Source organism: Salvelinus namaycush, chromosome 9, assembly GCF_016432855.1.
Source record: "Salvelinus namaycush isolate Seneca chromosome 9, SaNama_1.0, whole genome shotgun sequence".
Taxonomy (NCBI): Eukaryota; Metazoa; Chordata; class Actinopteri; order Salmoniformes; family Salmonidae; genus Salvelinus; species Salvelinus namaycush.
In genome coordinates, this window is record NC_052315.1 from 45,025,543 (window position 1) to 45,047,234 (window position 21,692).

Sequence of the window (21,692 nt, forward strand, 5' to 3'; positions counted from 1 at the left end):
CACCTGACCGTTTAGTCATGGTAATTAGGCTTCTCCAAGCTCTGATGCTGCTGATGGTCATTAGTATGTTAGATTCAGCTATTTCAGCCACACTCATTGCTGACAGGTATATAAAATTGAGCACACAGCCATGCCATCTCCATAGACAAACATTGGCAGTAGAATGGCCTTAGGGAAAAGCTCAGTGATTTACAACGTGGCACCGTCATATGATCCCACCTTTCCAACAAGTCAGTTCGTCAAATTTCTGCCCTGCTAGAGCTGCCCCAGGGGACTGTAAGTAATGTTATTGTGAAGTGGAAACGTCACGGAGCAACAACGGCTCAGCCGCGAAGTGGTAGGCCACACAAGCTCACAGAACGGGACCGCCGTGTGCTGAAGCGCGTAATGCGTCAAACCAGCTGTCCTCCATTGCAACACGCACTACCGAGTTCCAAACTGCCTCTGGAATCAACGTCAGAATATATGAGTGAGAGAGAGTGTGGATTTCATCCATTCAATCTTATTTCCATATATACAGTACCAGTCAAACGTTTTAGAACACCTACTCATTCAAGGGTTATTTATTTTTACTATTTTCTACATTGTAGAATAGTGAAGACATCAGAACTATGAAATAACACATATGGAATCATGTAGTAACCATTAAAGGGTTAAACAAATCTAAATATATTTTTCAAAGTAGCCACCCTTTGCCTTGATGACAGCTTTGCACACTCTTGGCATTCTCTCAAACAGCTTCATGAGGAAATATTTTCCAACAGTCTTGAAGGAGTTCCCACATATGCTGAGCACTTGTTGGCTGCTTTGCCTTCATTCTGTGGTCCAACTCATCCCAAACCATATCAATTTGGTTGAGGTCGGGGGACTGTGGAGGCCAGGTCATCTGATGCAGCACTCCATCACTCTACTCATGGTAAAATAGCCCTTACACATCCTGGAGGTGTGTTGGCTCATTGTCCTGTTGAAAAACAAAATTATAGCCCCACTAAGCTCAAACCAGATGGGATGGCGTATCGCTACAGAATGCGGTGGTAGCCATGCTGGTTAAGTGTGCCTTGAAATATTTATAAAAAAAAAATAAAAAATAAAAAATCACTGATAGTGTCACCAGAAAAGCACCCCCACACCTCCTCCATGCTTTACGGTAAGAAATACACATGCAGAGATTATCCGTTCACCCACACCACATCTCACAAAGGCACAGTGGTTGGAACAAAAAAATCTCTAATTTGTACTCAAGACGAAAGGACAAATTTCCACCGGTCAAATGTACATTGCTTGTGTTTCTTGGCCCAAGCAAATCTCTTCGTATCTTCTTCTTCGTCCCTTAGTGGTTTCTTTGCAGAAATTCGACATGGTTATCGACATGAATGCATGATTCACAGTCTCCTCTGAACAGTTGATGTAGAGATGTGTCTGTTATTTGAACTCTGAAGCATTGATTTGGGCTGCAATGTCTGAGGCTTGTAACTCTAATGAACTTATCCTCTGCAGAAGAGGTAACTATGGTCTTCCATTCCTGTGGCGGTCCTTTTGAAAGCCACTTTCATCATAGCGCTTCATGGTTTTTGAGACTGCACTTAAAGGAAGTTATTGAAATTTTCCACATTGACTGACCTTCATGTCTTCAAGTAATGGACTGTCGTTTCTCTTTGCTTATTTGAGCCGTTCTTGCCATAATATGGACTTGGTCTTTTACCAAATAGGGATATCTTCTGTATACACGCCCCCGCACCTTGTGACAACTGATTGGCTCAAACGCATTAGGAAGGAAAGAAATTCCCCAAATTAACTTAAGGCACACCTGTTAATTGAAATGCATTCCAAGTGACTACTTCATGAAGCTGGTTGAGAGAATGTCAAGAGTGTGCGAAGCTGTCAAGGCAAAGGGTGGCTATTTGAAGAATCTAAAATATAAACAATATTTGGATTTGTTTAACACTTTTTGGGTTACTATATGTTTCCATGTGTAATTTCATAGTTTTGATGTCTTCACTATTATTCTACAATATAATTTTTTTTACAAAGAAAAACCCTTGAATGAGTAGGTGTTCTAAAACTTTTGACCGATAATGTGTGTGTGTACACACACTACCGTTCAAAAGCTTGGGATCAATTAGAAATGTCCTTGTTTTGGAAAGAAAAGCACATTTTTTGTCCATTAAAATGGCATCAAATTGATCAGAAATACAGTGTGGACATTGTTAATGTTGTAAATGACTATTGTAGCTGGAAGCAGCAGATTATTTTATGGAATATCTACATAGGCGTACAGAGGCCCATTATCAGCAACCATCACTCCTGTGTTCCAATGGTACGTTGTGTTAGCTAATCCAAGTTTATAATTTTAAAAAGGCTAATTGATCATTAGAAAACCCTTTTGCAATTATGTTAGCACAGCTGAAAACTGTGGTGCTGATTAAAGCAGCAATAAAAAAAAAAACTGACCTTCTTTAGACTAGTTGAGTCTGGACCGTCAGCATTTCTGGGTTCGATTACAGGCTCAAAAAGGCCAGAAACAAAGAACTTACTTGTGAAAATCGTCAGTCTATTCTTGGTCTGAAAAATGAAGGCTATTCCATGCGAGAAATTGCCAAGAAACTGAAGATCTCGTACAACGCTGTGTACTACTCCCTTCACAGAACAGCGCAAACTGGCTCTAACCAGAATAGAAAGAGGAGTGGGAGGCCCCGGTGCACAACTGAGCAAGAGGACAAGTACAAAAGACTGTCTAGTTTGAGAAAGACGCCTCACAAGTCCTCAACTGGCAGCTTCATTAAATAGTACCCGCAAAACCCCAGTCTCAATGTAAACAGTGAAGAGGCGACGCTGGGATGCTGGCCTTCTAGGCAGAGTTGCAAAGAAAAAGCCATATCTCAGACTGGCCAATAAAAAAAAGATTACGGTGGGCAAAATAACAGAGTCACTGGACAGAGGAACTCTGCCTAGATCGCCAGCATCCCGGAGTCGCCTTTTCACTGTTGACGTTGACCTTGTGACCTTGTGAAGATGCTGGAGGAAACAGGTACAAAAGTATCTATATCCACAGTAAAACGAGTCCTATATCGACATAACCTGAAAGGCTGCTCAGCAAGGAAGAAGCCACTGCTCCAAAACTGCCATAAAAAAGCCAGATTACGGTTATTGCACATGGGGACAAAGATCGTACGTTTGAGAAATGTCCTCTGGTCTGATGAAACAAAAATAGAACTGTTTGGCCATAATGACCATCGTTATGTTTGGAGTAAAAAAAAAGGGGGACGCTTGCAAGCTGAAGAACACCATCCCAACCATGAAGCACGGGGGTGGCAGCGTCATGTTGTGGGGGTGCTTTGCTGCAGGAGGGACTGGTGCACTTCCCAAAATAGATGGCAACATGAGGAAGGAAAACTATGTGGATATATTGAAGCAACATCTCAAGACATTAGTCAGAAAAGTTAAAGCTTGGTCGCAAATGGGTCTCCAAAAGGACAATGACCCCAAGCATACTTCCAAAGTTGTGGAAAAATGGCTTAAGGACAACAAAGTCAAGGTATTGGAGTGGCCATCATAAAGCCCTGACCTCAATCCTATAGAAAAAGTGTGTGCGAGCAAGGAGGCCCACAAACCTGACCCAGTTACACCATCTTTGTCAGGAGGAATGGGCCAAAATTCACCCAACTTATTGTGGGAAGCTTGTGGAAGGCTACCCGAAATGTTTGACCCAAGTTAAACAATTTAAAGGCAATGCTACCAAATACTAATTGAGTGTATATAAACTTCTGACCCACTGGGAATGTGATGAAAGAAATACAAGCTGAAATAAATCATTCTCTCTACTATTATTCTGACATTTCACATTCTTAAAATAAAGTGGTGATCCTAACTGACCTAAGACGGGGAATGTTTACTAGGATTAAAATGTCAGGAATTGTGAAAAACTGAGTTTAAATGTATTTGGCTAAGGTGTATGTAAACTTCCGACTTCAACTGTATTTAATGAACCTGCCACTTGATTCATGAAATGTGTAAAAAACAGTAACCCCATGTGTCCAAAGACTAAATATAGTACAATATAAAAAACTCACATTGTAGACAAATGCTTTGGCCGATTTAAAAATGTCTTCAGAATTGTCCATCAGTAAGCAGAGAGAACAAGAATAAAATAAACTAGACTAAAATAAATAACATTTCTGCAATGGATATGAATGGGTTAATTGTCAACTGTTCTACAGTGCATTCGGAAAGTATTCAGACCCCTTGACTTTTTCCACATTTTGTTACTTTACAGCCTTATACTAAAATTGATGAACTTTGAAATATTTTTTTTTTGAAATCTATATACCCCATAATGACAAAACCTGTTTAGATATTATTGCAAATGTATTAAAAATAAATAACAGAAATACCACATTTACGTAAGTATTCAGACCCTTTACTCGGTACTTTGTTGAAGCACTTTTGGCAGCAATTACAGCCTCGAGTCTTCTTGGGTATGACGATTCAAGCTTTCCAGACCTGTATTTGGGGAGTTTCTCCACATTCTTCTCTGCAGATCCTCTCAAGCTGTCAGGTTGGATGGGGAGCGTCGCTGCACAGCTATTTTCAGGTCTCTCCAGAGATGTTCGATCGGGTTTTAAGTCGGGGCTCTGGCTGGGCCACTCAAGGACATTGAGACTTGTCCGTAAGCCACTCCTGCGTTGCTTGGCTGTGTGCTTAGGGTCATTGTCTTGGTCAAAGGTAAACCGTCACCCCAGTCTGAGGTCCTGAACCCTCTGGAGCAAGTTATCATCAAGGACCGGTCTGTAATTTGCTCTGGTCATCTTTCCCTCAATCCTGACTAGTCTCCCAGTCCGTACCGCTGAAAAACATCCCTACAGCATGATGCTAACACCACCATGCTTCACCTTAGGGATGGTGCCAGACGTGATGTTTGGCATTCAGGCCAAAGAGTTCAATCTTGGTTTCATCAGAGCAGAGCATCTTGTTTCTTTAGGTGTCTTTTGGGAAACTACTGAGGAGAGGCTTTCATCTGGCCACTCTACCATAAAGGCCTGATTGGTGGTGTGCTGCAGAGATGGTTGTCCTTTTGGAAGGTTCTCCCATCTCCACTGAGGAACTCTGGAGCTCTGTCAGAGTGACCCACAGGTTCCTGGTTACCTCCCTGACCAAGGCCCTACTCCCCCGATTGCGCAGTTTGGCCGGGCGTACAGCTCTTGGTAGTCTTGATGGTTCCAAACTTCTTCCATTTAAGATTAATGAGGCCACTGTTCTTGGGGACCTTCAATGCTGCATCATTTTTTTGTACCCTTCCCCAGATCTGTGCCTCGACATAATCCTGTCTCGGAGCTCTACAGACAATTCCTTTGACCTCCTGACTTAGTTGACAGTGCCTTTCTTTTCCAAATCATGTCCAATCAATTGAATTTATCTCAGGTGGACACAAATCAAGTTGTAAAAACATCAAGGATGATCAACGGAAACAGGATGCACCGAAGCTAAATTTCGAGTCTCATAGCAAGGGGTTTTAATACTTATGTAAATAAGGTTTCTGTTTACATTTTTATACATTTGCAAACATTTCTAAAAACCTTTTTCATTATGGGGTATTCTGTGTAGATTAATGAGGGGGGGGAAAGTAATTTAATCAATTTTAGAATAAGGCTGTTACATAACAGAATGTGGAAAAAGTCAGGGGGTCTGAATACACTGTAAATAGGACAACAAGTTCTGTTTAAAATGTAAATGAGAGGTATTCTCCATCTCAGACGAACCTGATGTGGCTTGACACAGCTGGAGTTGAGGTTGGGGTACCGTGTTACCGGGTCTATGGTGTACTGATCAAAGTTCTTTGAGATGTTCTCTGTCGTTGTTTGGGGTAATAGCCTGTAGAGGCCCTCCCTACAAACATGTCATGAGATGAAATCATTAATTTTCTGTTAAAACCAGAGCAACAGATTGTCCCACAGTATGACAGGTAAACACAAAAATCCCCATAACTTCCACTAATAGGATAACCAAACATTTCTAACATGTAGCAACATGGATCTAATCATAATTTGACTGTAGACACCTGACAGCAATTTTTTCCAAAGTGACTGGAACCGGTCTCTACTAACCTGGATTAAGAAAATGTCAGTATAATCTCTTTTTTTAATACTTTTACCCCTTTTTCTCCCCAATTTCGTTATATCCTATTGGTAGTTACAGTCTTGTCCCATCGCTGCAACTCCCCTAAGGTCGGTCCTGTTTGCTGACACACTGCTCACTTAACCCGGAAGCCAGCCGCACCAACATGTTGGAGGAAACACCGTCCAGCAGGCGTCCGAAGTCAGCAGCCCGCAGACGGCCGAAGTCAGCAGCCCGCCGAAGTCAGCCGCCCACGGGCGGCAGCCCGCAGGCGGCCAAAGTCAGCCCGCCGAAGTCAGCCACAAGGAGTCGCTAGAGCGTGATGGGACAAGGAAATCACGGCCAGCCAAACCCTCCCCTAACCCGGACGACGCTGGGCCAATTGTGCACTGCCTCATGGGTCTCCCGGTCACGGCCAGCTGTGACGCAGCCTGGGATCAAACCCGTGTCTGTAGTGACCGCTGCGCCACTCAGGAAGCCGTCAATAGAATATCATATGTAAACATCTCCAGCCTACTGTACCTTTCTGCCAGGATCTCCAGATGGGTCTTGCCCTGCGCCCAGCCCCTCACCATCCACACCGTGTCAAAGGCAGCCAGGAACCCTCTAGCACAGCCTGTCCCCGTGGGCCAGAAGGGCTATAGACAGAGAGAACATGGGTCAACACACTACGCACATAGAAAGCAGGACACACTGTTGTTCAGCGACAACAAGCAAGCTAGGAATGTTCTCAAACTGCCTAAAGGGAATATGTGTGGGAAGAAAAATGCTCATCTGATCTACTGTAAGAAGAGGTGGCAAGCCACCTGGTACCAACAACCTGGATGCTAAATTGGTGAGGTTGGTAGCAGAATACGTTGTGACTCCGGTTTGCCACATGTTCAATTTAAGCCTAGAAGACGGTGTGTGCCCTCAGACCTGGAGGGAGGCAAAGGACATTCCGCTGCCCAAGAATAGCAGAGCACCCTTTAATGGTTCAAATAGCTGACCAATCAGCCTGTTACCAGGGCTTAGCAAACTTTTGGAAAATAATCGTGTTTGATCAAATAGTTATTTTACAACGGACTTTCAGCATGCTTATAGGGAAGGGCACTCAACACTGACACAAACGACTGATGATTGGCTGAAAGAAATTGATAGTAAGAATATTTTGGGAGCTGTTTTGTTTAACGTCAGTGCAGCTTTTGATATCATTGATCATAAACTATTACTGAAAAAAATTACTTGTGTTATGGATTTGCATCCTCTGCCTTATCATGGATTGAGAGTTACCGATCTAATAGAAGAGGGTTTTCTTTAATGGAAGCCTCTCTAATGCAAATTCAGTTGAGTGTGGTGTACCGCAGGGCAGCCGGCTTGGGCCATTATTGTTTTCTGTTATTACTAATGACTTTCCAATGTCCTTGAATAAAGCTTGTGTTTCTATGAACGCTAACGACTCAAAAGTAAACACGTCAGCTACGACAATAAAATAAATAACTGACACTGAAGAGCTTCAGTCAGTTTTAGAATGGGTAACTAGCAATAGGCTGGTGCTAAATATATAAAAAAAACTAAAAGCATTGTTTTTGGGACAAATCACTTACTCAACGCTAAGCCTAATTTAGGATGTATTATTGAATAACGTGGTGATTAGTCTCCTCAACTTGCTCAAACAGCTGGGTGTAACCCAAGATAGTAAGCTGTCATGGTCAAAACATATAGACTCGGTTGCTAAAATGTGAAGAGGTCTGTCCATGTTGTGATGACCCTCCCACTCTGTCTGCCGTATTTTGTCTTGACTCTTGTTTTCCTTAGTAGGATGTCGGCGAGCGGAGCTGGAACGGTCGTCAGCGACATGGGACACACCTGGGCCCGGGTATGTCCCGAGATAAATACACCTCTTCCCCATTCATTGAGGAGACTCTCTCCATGCAGACACATACTTAGTTTTTGGTTGTGGCATTTTTGTTTGTTTGCTTTGGCTCCTTTCAACAGCCCTCATTATCACATTTATGCACGCAACCACACTTACACTGCGGATTACTGACTACACACACCATTGTTAATTGTATTTACATTTCCTCAGTTAATAAATATATTTTTGTTATTCCTTATCACCACATTGTCTCCCTTTTTGTTTCGGACTTCGAGCCGGTTCGTGACAATGTTACGGAGTTGCTCTGCTTTCTTGACATCTCAGTCGACCAGACAGGTGCTAGTTTTGTTGCATCTGGACTACTGCCGGCTGTGTGATCATGTGTGGCAAAGAGGGCCATAGGTAAATTGCAGTTGGTCCAGAACAAAGTGGCACATAATGCATTTAGATGTACATGGGGGGGAATGTCATTTACATGCATGTCAGTCTCTCCTGGCTCAAAGTTGAGGAGAGATTGACTGCATCGCTATTGGTCTTTGTGCGAGGTATTGATGTGTTGAAGGCACCGACCTGTCTGTTCAAGCAGTTGGCACACAGTTCAGACACTCATCGGTACAACACAAGACATGCAACCAGAGGTCTCTTCAGTCCTCAGGTCCAGAACAGAGGCTGGGAAACGCACAGTATTAAATAGAATTTTTTTTAAGATATCACCTTGCGGCACAACAGGGACTCTGAAGAGACTGACATTTTTTTATATGTTTTGTATTTATTTAAGTCTCTGCCCATTCATCACCATTTTACCTGTTGTTGTCTTAGCTGATTAGCTGTTGTTGTCTTACCCGTTGTTGCTTTAGCTTGCTCTCCCAATCAACACCTGTGATTGCTTTATGTCTCTCTCTAATGTCAATATGCCTTGTACACCGTTGTTTAGGATAGTTATTATTGTCTTAGTTTACTGCGGAGCCCCTAGTCCCACTCAACATGCCTCAGATACCTCCTTTGTCCCACCTCCCACACGTGGTGACCTCACCCAGCATAACTAGCCCGTCCAGAGATGCAACCTCTCTTATCACTCGGTGCCTGGGTTTACTTCCACTATACCCGCACCCCACCATACCCGGCTGTACATTATGCCCTGAAACTATTTTACCACGCCCAGAAATCTGCTCCTTTTATTCTCTGTCCCCAACGCACTAGACGACTAGTTTTGATAGCCTTTAGCCGTACCCTCATCCTACTCCTCCTCTGTTCCTCGGGTGATGTGGAGGTTAACCCAGGCCCTGCGTGTCCCCAGGCACTCATTTGTTGACTTCTGTAACTGAAAAAGCCTTGGTTTCATGCATGTTAACATCAGAAGCCTCCTCCCTAAGTTTGTTTTACTCACTGCTTTAAGCACACTCCGCCAACCCGGATGTCCTTGCCGTGTCTGAATCCTGGCTAAGGAAGGCCACCAAAAAATCAGAGATTTCCATCTGCAACTACAACATTTTCCATCAAGATAGAACTGCCAAAGGGTGAGGAGTTGCAATCTACTGCAGAGATAGCCTGCAAAGTTGTGTCATACTTTCCAGGTCTATGCCCAAACAGTTCGAGCTTCTAATTTTAAAAATGAATCTCTCCAGAAATAAGTCTCTCACTGTTGCCACCTGTTATAGACCCCCCTCAGCTCCCAGCTGTGCCCTGGCCACCATATGTGAATTGATTTGCCCCCCCCCCCCCCCCCCCCCCATCTATCTTCAGAGTTCGTTCTGTTAGGTGACCTAAACTGGGATATGATTAACACCCCGGCAGTCCTACATTCTAAGCTAGATCCACTCAATCTCACACAAATCATCAAGGAACCCACCAGACACAACCATAAATCCATAAACATGGGCACCCTCATCGATATTATCCTGACCAACTTGCCCTCCAAACACACCTCTGATATTGTTTTCAATCAGGATCTTAGCGATCACTGCCTCATTGCCTGCATCCGCAGTCAAATTACCACCCCTCATCACTGTCAAATGCTCCCTAAAACACTTCTGCAAGCAGGCCTTTCTAATCGACCTGGCCCGGGTATCCTGGAAGGATATTGACCTCATCCCGTCAGTCAAGGATGCCTAGTCGTTCTTTAAAAGTAATTTCCTCACCATCTTAAATAAGCATGACCCATTCAAAAAAATGTAGAACAAAGAACAGATATAGCCCTTGGTTCACGCCAGACCGGACTGCCCTCGACCAGAACAAAAACATCCTATGGCGGACTGCACTAGCATTGAATAGTCCCCGCGACATGAAACTTTTCAGGGAAGTCATGAACCAATACACGCAGTCAGTCAGGAAAGCAAAGGCTAGCTTTTTCAAACAGCAATGTGCATCCTGTAGCACAAACTCCAAAAAGTACATGGAGAATAAGAACACCTCCTCCCAGCTGCACAATGCACTGAGGCTAGGTAACACTGTCACCACCAATACATCCACGATAATTTCAATAATCATTTCTCTATGGCTGGCCATGCTTTCCTCCTGGCTACCCCCCAACAGCTCCGCACCCCCCGCAGCTACTTGCCCAAGCCTCCCCAGCTTCTCCTTCACCCAAATCCAGATAGCTGATGTTCTGAAAGAGCTGCAAAACCTGGACCCGTACAAATCAGCTGGGCTAGACAATCTGGACCCTCTCTTTCTGAAAATATCCACCCCCATTGTTGCAACCCCTATCACCAGTCTGTTCAACCTCTTTCGTATCGTCCGAGATCCCTAAAGATTGGAAAGCTGCCGCTGTCATTCCCCTCTTCAAAAGGGGGAGACACTCTAGACCCAAACTGTTATAGACCTATATCCATCCTGCCCTGCCTTTCTAAAGTCTTCGAAAGCCAAGTTAACCTTTAACGAGTCACCAACCCGGATCCGGGATCACCCCCCACTCCCCCCCCACTGATTAGCATCGCTAGCATAGCTTCACAATTAAATAGTAGCATCTAAATATCATTAAATCACAAGTCCAAGCCACCTAATGAAAGATACAGATCTTGTGAATAAAGCCACCATTTCAGATTTTTAAAATGTTTTACAGGGAAGACACAATATGTAAATCTATTAGCTAACCACGTTAGCAAAGGACACGATTTTTTTACTCCCAACAGCTTTTTCCTGCGTCAGTAGCTATCACTAATTTGACTAAATAAAAATATATATAGCCACTAACCAAGAAACAACTTCATAATATGACAGTCTGATAACATATTTATGGTATAGCATAGTTTTTTTTGGGAAAAATGTGCATTTTTCAGGTATAAATCACAGTTCTACATTGCAGCTGCAATCTGAAATAGTGCTGACCCAGCCAGAACAATTACAGAGACCAACGTCATATAACGAATTACTCATCTTAAAACATTTCAGAAAAATACACAGCGTACAGATATTGAAAGCCCAACATCTGGTGAATCCAAACAATATTTCAGATTTATTAAATGTTTTATAACGAAAACAAAATGTAGCGCTAAATTAGCATAGCTATACCAGGCAGATTCGGCTAGGCGCCCACGGCCAGTTCACATGCACAACAGATATGATATAACATCGTAAATTGGGTCTTACTATGGCTGATCTTTCATCAGAATGTTGATCAAAGTGTCCTTTGTCAAGATGAGTCGTTGGTTCCGTTCAGAAATCTTCCTTTCCCACTCCATTTAGCACAGGTACCGGTCGAGTGGCACAGATCTCTCAAATGTAAATAAATTGTGACAACGGAACACCGCAAAACTCCCAAAAAAATTCAAATAATCTGATTAAACTATATTGAAAAAACATACATTACGTTGATATGGTCACATGTATCAAACAAAATTCGACACGGAGATAGTTTTCATCCATAACGCCAGCAAAACAGTACACAATCGCAGCTCCAACTCGTGCGAATCAGCAAACCGGAAGTTGTCGGTCACGCCAAAGAAATAGGTCTTATTTCACGTCAGTACCAGATAAACAAAGAATTTCTCCTCTGACGTCCTCTTGACACCCAGAGGAAGGCGAATGAGGTGTGTTTCGGGTCATAGGGGGCACGACCATATATAGGCAGAGCTTTGAAGCCAGCATAACACATCTTGATTTTATGTTCTTGGTCATGGAAAGTGCTGTGAAATGACTTCTGTATCACTCAGAGACAAAATTGAAACGGTTTTAGAAACTAGAGATTGTTTTCTTTCCAATGGTATTATTTATATGCATGTAGTAAGAGCAATAATTGAATAAGAGGCAGTTTAATCTGTAGAGCAAATTATGCTAATGGAAAATAGCACCCCCTGTATTCTCAAGAAGTTAATTAACAGATCACTGACCATTTCGAATCCCACCGTACCTTCTCCGCTGTGCAATCCGGTTTCCGAGCTGGTCACGGGTGCACCTCAGCCACGCTCAAGGTACTAAACGATATCATAACCGCCATCAATAAAAGACAATACTGTGCAGCCATATTCATCGACCTGGCCAAGGCTTTCGACTCTGTCAATCACCACATCCTCATCGGCAGACTCGATAGCCTTGGTTTCTCAAATGACTGCCTCGCCTTGTTCACCAACTACTTCTCAGACAGAGTCCAGTGTGTCAAATCGGAGGGCCTGTTGTCTGGACCTCTGGCAGTCTATGGGGGTACCACAGGGTTCAATTCTCGGTCATCTTTTCTCTGCATATATCAACGATGTCGCGCTTGCTGCAGGTGATTCCCTGATCCACTTCTACGCAGACGACACCATTCTGTATACATCTGGCCCTTCGTTGGACACTTAACTAACCTCCAAACGAGCATCAATGCCATACAACACTCCTTCCGTGGCCTCCAACTGCTCTTAAACGCTAATAAAACCAGATGCATGCTTTTCAACCGTTCGCTGCCCGCACGGCTAGCATCACTACTCTGGACGGTTCTGACTTAGAATATGTGGACAACTACAAATACCTAGGTGTCTGGCTAGACTGTAAACACTCCTTCCAGTCTCATATTAAACATCTCCAATCCAAAATTAAATCTAGAATCAGCATCCTATTTCGCAACAAAGCCTCCTTCACTCACGCCGCCAAACATACCCTCGTAAAACTGACTATCCTACCAATCCTCGACTTCGATGGTCATTTACAAAATAGCTTCCAATACTCTTCTCCGCAAACTGGATGCAGTCTATCCCAGTCCCATCCGTTTTGTCACCAAAGCCCCATATACCACCCACCACTGCGACCTGTATGCTCTTAGTCGGCTGGCCCTCGCTACATATTCGTCGCCAGACCCACTGGCTCCAGGTCATCTATAAGTCTATGTTAGGTTAAGCTCCGCCTTATCTTAGCTCACTGGTCATGATAACACCCACCCATAGCACGTGCTCCAGCAGGTATATCTCACTGGTCATCCCCAAAGCCAACACCTACTTTGGCCGCCTTTCCTTCCAGTTCTCTGCTGCCAATGACTGGACCAAAAAAAATCACTGAAGACTTATATTTCCCTGACTAACTTTAAACATCAGCTATCCGAGCAGCTAATCGATTGCTGCAGCTGTACATAGCCCATCTGTAAATAGCCCACCCAATCTACCTACCTCAGTGTTTTTTTTATTTACTTTTCTGCTCTTTTGCACATCATCATCTGCTCATCTATCACTCCAGTGTTAATTTGCTAAACTGTAATTACTTCACTATGTTCTATTTATTGCCGTACCTCCTCACACCATTTGCACACACTGTATATAGACTTTTCCCCCCTATTGTGTTATTGACTGTACGCTTGTTTATTCCATGTGAAACTGTTGGTGTCGCACTGCTTTGCTTCATCTAGGCCAGGTCGCAGTTGTAAATGAGAACTTGTTTTCAACTAGCTTACCTGGTTAAATAAAGATTAATTTTTAAAAAATACAAAAATAAAATTGCAATGCATTACCTATTGTATTATGTAGGTGGGTGGCCAGAACAGCTCATAGGGCAGGAGCCACCTCGTGTTTATGAAGCTTGAGAGAGAGGCAAGATATTATGTATATGTATTGTGGCGTACAGCAGGTCAGCTAACCGAAGATGATGACATCGAAACCTACCTCTGTACATTTGAACGGACAGCACTACAGGAAGGATGGCCGAGACAGAAGTGGGCCAAGTCTGCTGGCCCCGTTCCTCTCTGGGAATGCCCAAAAGGCGTATTGGGACCTGAACGATGAACAGGCGGCTAACTACGACGGACTCAAAACGGGAGATACGCAGCCGCTATGGGTACAGCCTGGTCCATCGGGCTCAACTATTCCACAACTAGAGGTCCGTAACATCCGAGTCCCGATGAGTGACCTACTACGCGTCACCAGGGGATGGCTCCTAACCGACGTACCCACCCTCTCCATCCTAGACAAAGTGGTCCAGGATTGCTTCCTACGGGCACTACCCCACGACATGAAGAGGGCAGTGAGTCTATGCATGCCCCAGACCTTGGAGGGCCTCCTGGAAGCAGTGGAGATGCATCAGAACACTCAGGCCCTGCTGAGTGGGAGCCAGGCCGAGTCGGCGACCCATTCAAGGAGTCGGCAGGACAGCCCCACTGCTGGGTACCCCAAACCGACAGTCGGCAGGGCCAAAGGACCGCAATACAGCTGGGGCAGGGCCACGAACGACCCCAGGTAGATGGAGACCAAGGGAGGTGTTTTGAGTGTGGCGCCCAGGGGCACATGGCCTGGAATTGCCCCGCTCGAGAGGAGTCGATGCCATCAGCAAGCCCCGGAAGCGAGGTGGGTCACGGAGTGAACTACGTCACCTTCTGTTGGGCACACCCCAAATCAACTGCACCCATGGTCCCAGTGAAGGTTGACGGACACGACACGGAAGCTCCATTAACCCCGGAAGTATAGTTACCCTCATAACCACGAGCCTGCTAAACCAGGAGAACGAACGTGGTAGGGAGATGTCCATTTCCTGTGTTCACAGGGACACAAAGCAGTATTCAACCGTATGGGCCAACATCGTGACTCCACAAGGGAACTGCCAGATGATGGTGGGTGCCGTACCAGAGTTGCTGGTACCTCTAAGTGGGACGAGATTGTCCACTGTTTGCGGCCCTCTGGGGGCACGAGCTGAGGAAGAAGGTACGAGCCGTCCGAAGATGAGCGAGGACGACCAATCACCTGTGCGGCCCGGAAGCAAACAGTTGACCAACCTGTATCTACGGGTCCGGAGTCAGAGGGGGTGCCGGAACCCAAACCACGGGAGGAAGAGACCAACCTCCCCCTCCTCGATTTCGAGGGGCCAGTCGAGACACCCCCTGGGGGCCAACTGAGGGGACAATTCGGAACGGCCCAGTGGGAGGACCATACCTTGAAAGCCACCGCAGCCCAAGTGATAGCGGTGGATGGACAGCTACTTACGGGGGTGAGCGACTGGCGATACCCCCATTTCCATTTCAAGAATAACCTTTTATATCATCAGGTGTCGCGCCAACAGGGAGAACTTCGAGAGGTACTGTTGCTGCCCCGACAGTATGTGGGAACTGTTCTTCAGCTGGCCCACACCCACCTGTTGGGGGTGCACCTGGGAATGGAGAAACCCGGGAACAGATCACCGCCCGGTTCCACTGGCCCGGGATGAGGAGGGCCGTGGAAGACTGTCGCAGCTGCACGTGTCAAATTGACTGTCCCAAAGGCACACTTCCGAAACCCACTGGTCCCCCTACCGATCATCGGGGTGCCCTTTGAACGCATCACCATGGACATAGCGGGACCCCTGGTAAAAACAGCACGAGGACACCGGTACTTTCGGGTAATCGTAGACTATGCCACCCGGTATCCCGAGGCCATTCCCCTACGGGCGGCGGTGTCCAAGGGATACGCCCGGGAACTGTTCCACTTCTTTAGCAGGGCATTTAGTGGGCATCCTGAACCAGATCCTGACAGACCAAGGTACTGAGTTTGTCCCGCCTAATGAAAGATGTGTGCTCTCCTGCAGATCCGGACCTCAGTCTTTCACCCGCAGACGGATTGGCTCATTGAGCAGTTCAATAAAACGCTAAAACAAATGCTGCGGAAGGTCATCGAGCAGGACGGGAAGAACTGGGACCAGCTACTACCCCACCTAATGTTCTCAATCCGAGAAGTACCCCAGTCCTCCACTGGGTTTTCCCCTTTCGAACTCCTCTACGGGAGGAGGCCACGCGCCCTACTGGGCCTCGCCAAGGAGGTGTGGGAAGCCCAACTGACCCCCTTACGAAGCGTGGTAGAGCACGTGGAGACGATGAGGGAATGGATGACAGCCATATGGCCAGTCACGAGGGAACATATGGAGAAGGCCCAACGCGCCCAACAAATCGGGGAGCCCAGCCACGAGAATTCCAGGTGGGAGACAGGGTGTTGGTCTTGATCCCCACGGCCGAAAGTACATTCCTGGAAACATGGCACGGTCCCTACGAGGTGATCGAGCTGCTGGGACCTATCAATTACCGCGTACGGCAGCCCGGGACACGGAAACCACAGATTTACCACGTGAACCTGTTGAAGAAATGGCACGAGAGGACAGCCTTGGCCGTGTTATGGTCGGGACCCAGGACGCCAACTGTACCAGTGGTGGTCCCGAGCAATGAGGACCTCGACCTGGCCCAGAAGCAAGAGCTCAGGGAGCTTGTCGATCGGAACACGGCGGTGTTCTCTGAGAAGCCGGGCCGCACGACCCTCATTGAACACCACATCCGTACCCGGCCCGGTGAAACAGTACGAAAGAGGCCATATCGGATTCCAGAGGCACGAAGGAAGGCCGTGAAACAGGAAGTGGAAGCTATGTTGAGGATGGAGGTCGTTGAAGAGTCTCACAGTGCATGGTGCAGCCCCATCGTGTTGGTGCCCAAGCCCGACGGTAGCCTGCGCTTCTGAAATGATTCCGGGGTGTGAACGACATTGTTTGTTTGTTTGACGCCTACCCCATGCTGAGGGTGGACGAGCTCATCGACCAATTGGGAAAGGCCCGGTACATCAGCACCCTTGACCTGACCAAAGGATATTGACAGGTACTGTTGGCAGCCTCCTCCCGGGAGAAGATGGCGTTTTCGACACCAGACGGATTATATCAGTACCGGGTGCTCCCGTTCGGTCTCCACGGAGCCCCGCCCACATTCCAGAGACTGATGTACTAAGTACTTCGACCACACCAGCAGTACGCAGTGGCACATTTGGATGATATCATCATCCACAGCCAAGGTTGGGAAGAGCACCTGACAAGACACAGGTCAAGTCCTTCCTGGGACTGGCAGGATACTATAGCCGGTTTATCCCCAACTTTGCGGCTATAGCTTCCCCCTCACCGAGCTAACCAGGGCCCGCCTCCCGAAAACAGTGAAATGGACGGACGAGACAGAAAGGGCATTCAGCAGCCTGAAGGAAGCGCTGTGCTCCCATCCGATTCTCGTAACGCCCGATTTCCAGCTGCCTATGTTGGTCCAGACGGAAGCATGTGACATGGGACTAGGGGCCGTTCTGTCCCAGATACATAATGTGGTGCTCCTCCCCATCGTGTACATCAACCGAAAGCTGATACCCAGAGAGAAAGAGTGTCTGGCGGTGAAGTGGGCGCTAGACACTGAAGTATTACCTGTTAGATACCCACTTCACCCTGGTCACAGACCATGCTCCCCTGGTCTGGATGGCCAGGGGAAGGGAGACAAACGATCGGGTCACCAGGTGGTTTTTGTCCCTTCAACGCATCTCTTTTTCTGTTGTGCACAGGTCAGGGGCGAAGCATGGACACGCAGATGCCCTATCGAAAAGGGAGACATACGTCGTACTGATTGCAGTCCCCTCCCCAACAGAGCTGGGGGGGGGGGGGGGGGGGGGGGGGGGCATACAGCAGGTCAGCCACCACGGGGAGACTCGGCGAGGCCTGGTGACAGGCGGAGTATACATCACGAGGCGATGGCTCCATCTGCTGGACATGCCAGGTCTCGACGGGCTCTCCGGCCAGGACTAATTGGGGCTGATTGGGGATTGGTTAGTAAGGGCTGATTGCTCACCCAGCTGTACAAGTCCCATAAAGCTGCCAGAAGAGCAGCACACAGGGGAGAGACTGGGGGAGGAAAGGACTCCCGTATAGTTGGAGACAGTACCAGAGGTAACAGGTTGGAGTTCAGTTTTTGATCCCCACAGGATACAGCAAGACCCGGAGCCCAGAAGATGGTATCCCGGAGAGGGTCTCTTGGGGGAGACCTGTTCTTTTCTTTTGGAATTTTATTTTAATAAATACCTTTGATACTGAGCTAATTCTACTCCGTGTTTGATCTGTGTAAACGTTTTGACCCAACCCCCTGGTCTGCCACAGTATATTATTAATTTTGTGTGTATTTTTTGCTGTTTGGACCCCAGGAAGAGTAACTGCTGCTGCCTTGGCAGCGGCTAATTGGGGATCCCAATAAAATAAATGTACTGTTGGCTCCTGTGACTTGAGAGGCATTTAGACAAAGACAAATTAATACACAAATTGACTACTGTTCATTTAATTTCTCATGCTAATCTATACCGGCGCACCAAATGGATGAAAACGAACCGAACAGGGAGGGGAAAAACCTGAAGTTTTAAGAAATGCGAAATGCATGTCTTTGGTTTCTGCTGCAAAAGGTTTTGCTCCATTTTGCTATGGTGCGACATAATGTGTATTAATTTCACCCACAACAGTACAACATCTAGTATGAAGTAAAGCCCCCTCACCTCCAGTAGACTGTCCCCCACCAGAGCCACCAGTAGCTGGTGTCCGCACTTCTCCCTGAACAGCGCCGCATTCTCTGAGGCGTATATGCAGGTGAAGTCGAACATGGCCACATCGGGCTGGTTGCAGTGGTTGATGGCGTAGTCTAGAGAGGGCAGCTGGTAGTTGGTGCCAAAGTCGGCCGCCTCACGGGCGTAGGAGAGAAGAGCCTCCTGGTTCACGTTGTCTTGGCCCAGCAGCTTCTCTGTTTCAATGTAATCCTGCAGGACCAAGAAACAGGGAGGGTTGATGGAAAATGAATGGTATTACTCCGAAAGAATCAGAGCACCACCTCTACCAAGTCCTAGTTGGAGCCTATAACTGGGGCTTAAGATTTTCCTGGTCAGAGCATATGGTCAGGAAAACATCAGGGCCCTACCTACCTATTGCATGTGATCCCTCTTCATTCTGTGTAGATTAGACTGAGGTGATGGCAACCGGCCCTAAAGACTTTACAGTTGCCCTAGACAGTTTTGTTCAACATTTCTGAACACGTAAGCAGACTTTGAAGAACTACGCAGTACAAGTCTGTTTTTTTAACCAGCTGCTGAAACAAAGGGACAGGTTTCACCTCAGGTAGCAAGCAATTACAGGGATTACAAGTCTACTACATTATTGTTATGGATCAGCGCCCTCACATGCAATCACTATCATATTCTTTTATCAAACATATTTTCATTGTACAATTTAAAATGTAAGTCAAGAGCTCGCTGACAATTCGAACCAGTCAAGGCAGCAGTGCTATGAGAGTTTAAAGACTACACACAGAGGTCACATTCAGAGCAGGAAGGATGAGGAGTCCATCTTCACTGAAGGGGAAATGAAAACGAGCCTTCAGAGACCAGACACACACAGGTGCCAGATTCCTTCTCACCCAGCAACACTTTTTCCTCTCTCAATCCACTACAATGTATCTTGTTCTGTGCTTTTATTCCCAGTTCAACCAAAGGGCTGAGATTTAGCACCCACTGGCAGGTAGGGCACAATGGCACAGCTGTAAATATCTGACCTGTTGGGGATTAGAAGAGTGGGGGAATGACATATGGGGAAAGTGAACACAAAGGAGCAGAACAAACACCACTCACATGAATGATGACCCCCTTGTCCAGCAGACTCTGCTTCTTTGCAGTCATCACAAAGTAGTGTGTGTTGTCTCTGTAGTACACAATGTTCTCCAGATCAATCCCTGCAACAACAAAGATTAATTAACACCTTTATGTCCGTCATCATGTTGACCAGGTTGACCGTACAACCAGTGGGGTGGTTGTATTAGTTGACCAACTGTACAGTAGGGATTAGCCCAGTGGATCATGTTTCACATACAGTGTGTATCTTACGATCCATGTGAGTGATGGGGCACGGCCCTTTCATTAAGAGGGGATTGGAGGGGAAGGGATTCCAGCCTGTCTTCACTGCTGAGCCAACTGTCCACAAAGCCAAGCAAACAGAGAAATCAGCAGCACAGGATCCTCCATGGTGTTCTAGCATGGCAAAGTACATCTTATATACCCGACAGGCTGGTACTTCATTGTAAACACAACGCTCCCTTTTTTGTAGGAGCCACACTGGTTTCATTGATTAAAACATTTTATTTTGGTTCCCATTGGATTGATGTGATGATGACACCTAGGGAATCAGAATTCTAGAGATAAATTAGCCTGGTCGCAGATCTGTTTGTGCTGTCTTAACAACTATGGTCATTGGCAAGACTGTACAAAGAGATCCCGGACCTGGAGAAGGGTAAATGCAGGTGTGTTGGGGGTCAGGTTTGGTAGAAGACCCACCTGTCTCCTCTTTGAGCTCCAGGAAGAACTTCTGGTTGAAGATGAAGGCCACTCCGCTGATCTCCTCCACCTTGGCCTCGGCCGTGGTGTTCCTGTTGACAAAGTTGGCTGTGATGGCGATGGCCAGCTTACCCCGGAACTCCTTCCTCTTGAAACCTGAGGGGAAAGTATTGTTATTGTTCTGTTAAGGACACTTAACATTTTGGAAGTTAATAATTTTATTTTGTATTAAACTGGGTCAGATTGATTTATTACATAGAGTAATAATTTGATTGTATTGTTCTTATAGCACCATGTAATAAACAGACTGATGAAGATTCAGATTATGAAAAAAAAAAAAAAAAACATGGTAGAATTGCATTAAGAACATTACAAAATACTACCTTTGAACTTTGAGTAATAATTGTCTGGGTGATGATTTACCCATGTTCTTTCCTTATTAGGTGCAGTCAGACTACGCTCAAGACTGATGCCAATACTGTAATTGACTTTCACCTGTCACATGGCCAGGGTCAGTCTGTATACAAGCCGTTTATCTTCTCAGGCTCCCAGGTAGACCTCTGGATAAAGTGCTCTGATGCAGTTCAAATGTTGCCAGCGCTAACTAGAGTTAACTGCAGATGAAGAGTAGTAGTCACTACCAGGGGTGCAACTTTGGTTATAGAAGTGGGGGGACATAATTTAAAAGAAATAAAACAATCCAGTCGGATAAACACTCCAAACAACCTACCAAAGTACTCGGAGGCGTCTGCATGGTCCTAAATCACACCATTGCCTCGTTTTGTATCACATTCCAATGATATAACTGGGGGGGGGGGGGGGGGAGACAAAAATGCAAATTCAGAATGTCCCCCCCCCCCAGTGAAAGTTGCGCTCCTGGTCACTACAATCAAAACCAGTCAGCCAATATGCCCTTGGAGTGCAGCTCAAACTGTGTCAACAGGAAGGATTTGGAGCTAAAAAGGAGCGTTGCACCATCTCGCCCCTCGGAACCTCGGTTCCTATAAAATGAATGACTTGTGCTTTCAACCATAGCTTTAAAAGGGCTCCCTGAATGTATGCTAGAAGCAATCCACTGTGTAAACGTGCATGCATTCCCTCAGGCATGTTTCCTCACATACTGCAACACCTTGTTTGTGTGAATTTCTATTGGACTTTCCCTGTCTAGTATTTTATGGCTATGAGTGAAACTGCAGTTGAAAATGTTC

At 46.0% G+C, this 21,692-nt stretch overlaps 1 protein-coding gene across 1 annotated transcript in view; it reads right to left on the reverse strand.

The window, feature by feature from the left end:
- Nucleotides 1-21,692, reverse strand: part of LOC120053289 (protein-methionine sulfoxide oxidase mical2b-like) — an 81,750-nt gene that overhangs the window by 41,204 nt on the left and 18,854 nt on the right. The window contains exons 6-10 of the mRNA XM_039000425.1: nt 20,485-20,640; nt 19,786-19,886; nt 18,664-18,921; nt 6,634-6,749; nt 5,757-5,883 (exon numbers count right to left, since the gene is read on the reverse strand). Of these exons, the coding sequence (XP_038856353.1) occupies nt 5,757-5,883; nt 6,634-6,749; nt 18,664-18,921; nt 19,786-19,886; nt 20,485-20,640 (758 nt within the window). The remainder of the gene's footprint in view (nt 1-5,756; nt 5,884-6,633; nt 6,750-18,663; nt 18,922-19,785; nt 19,887-20,484; nt 20,641-21,692) is intronic.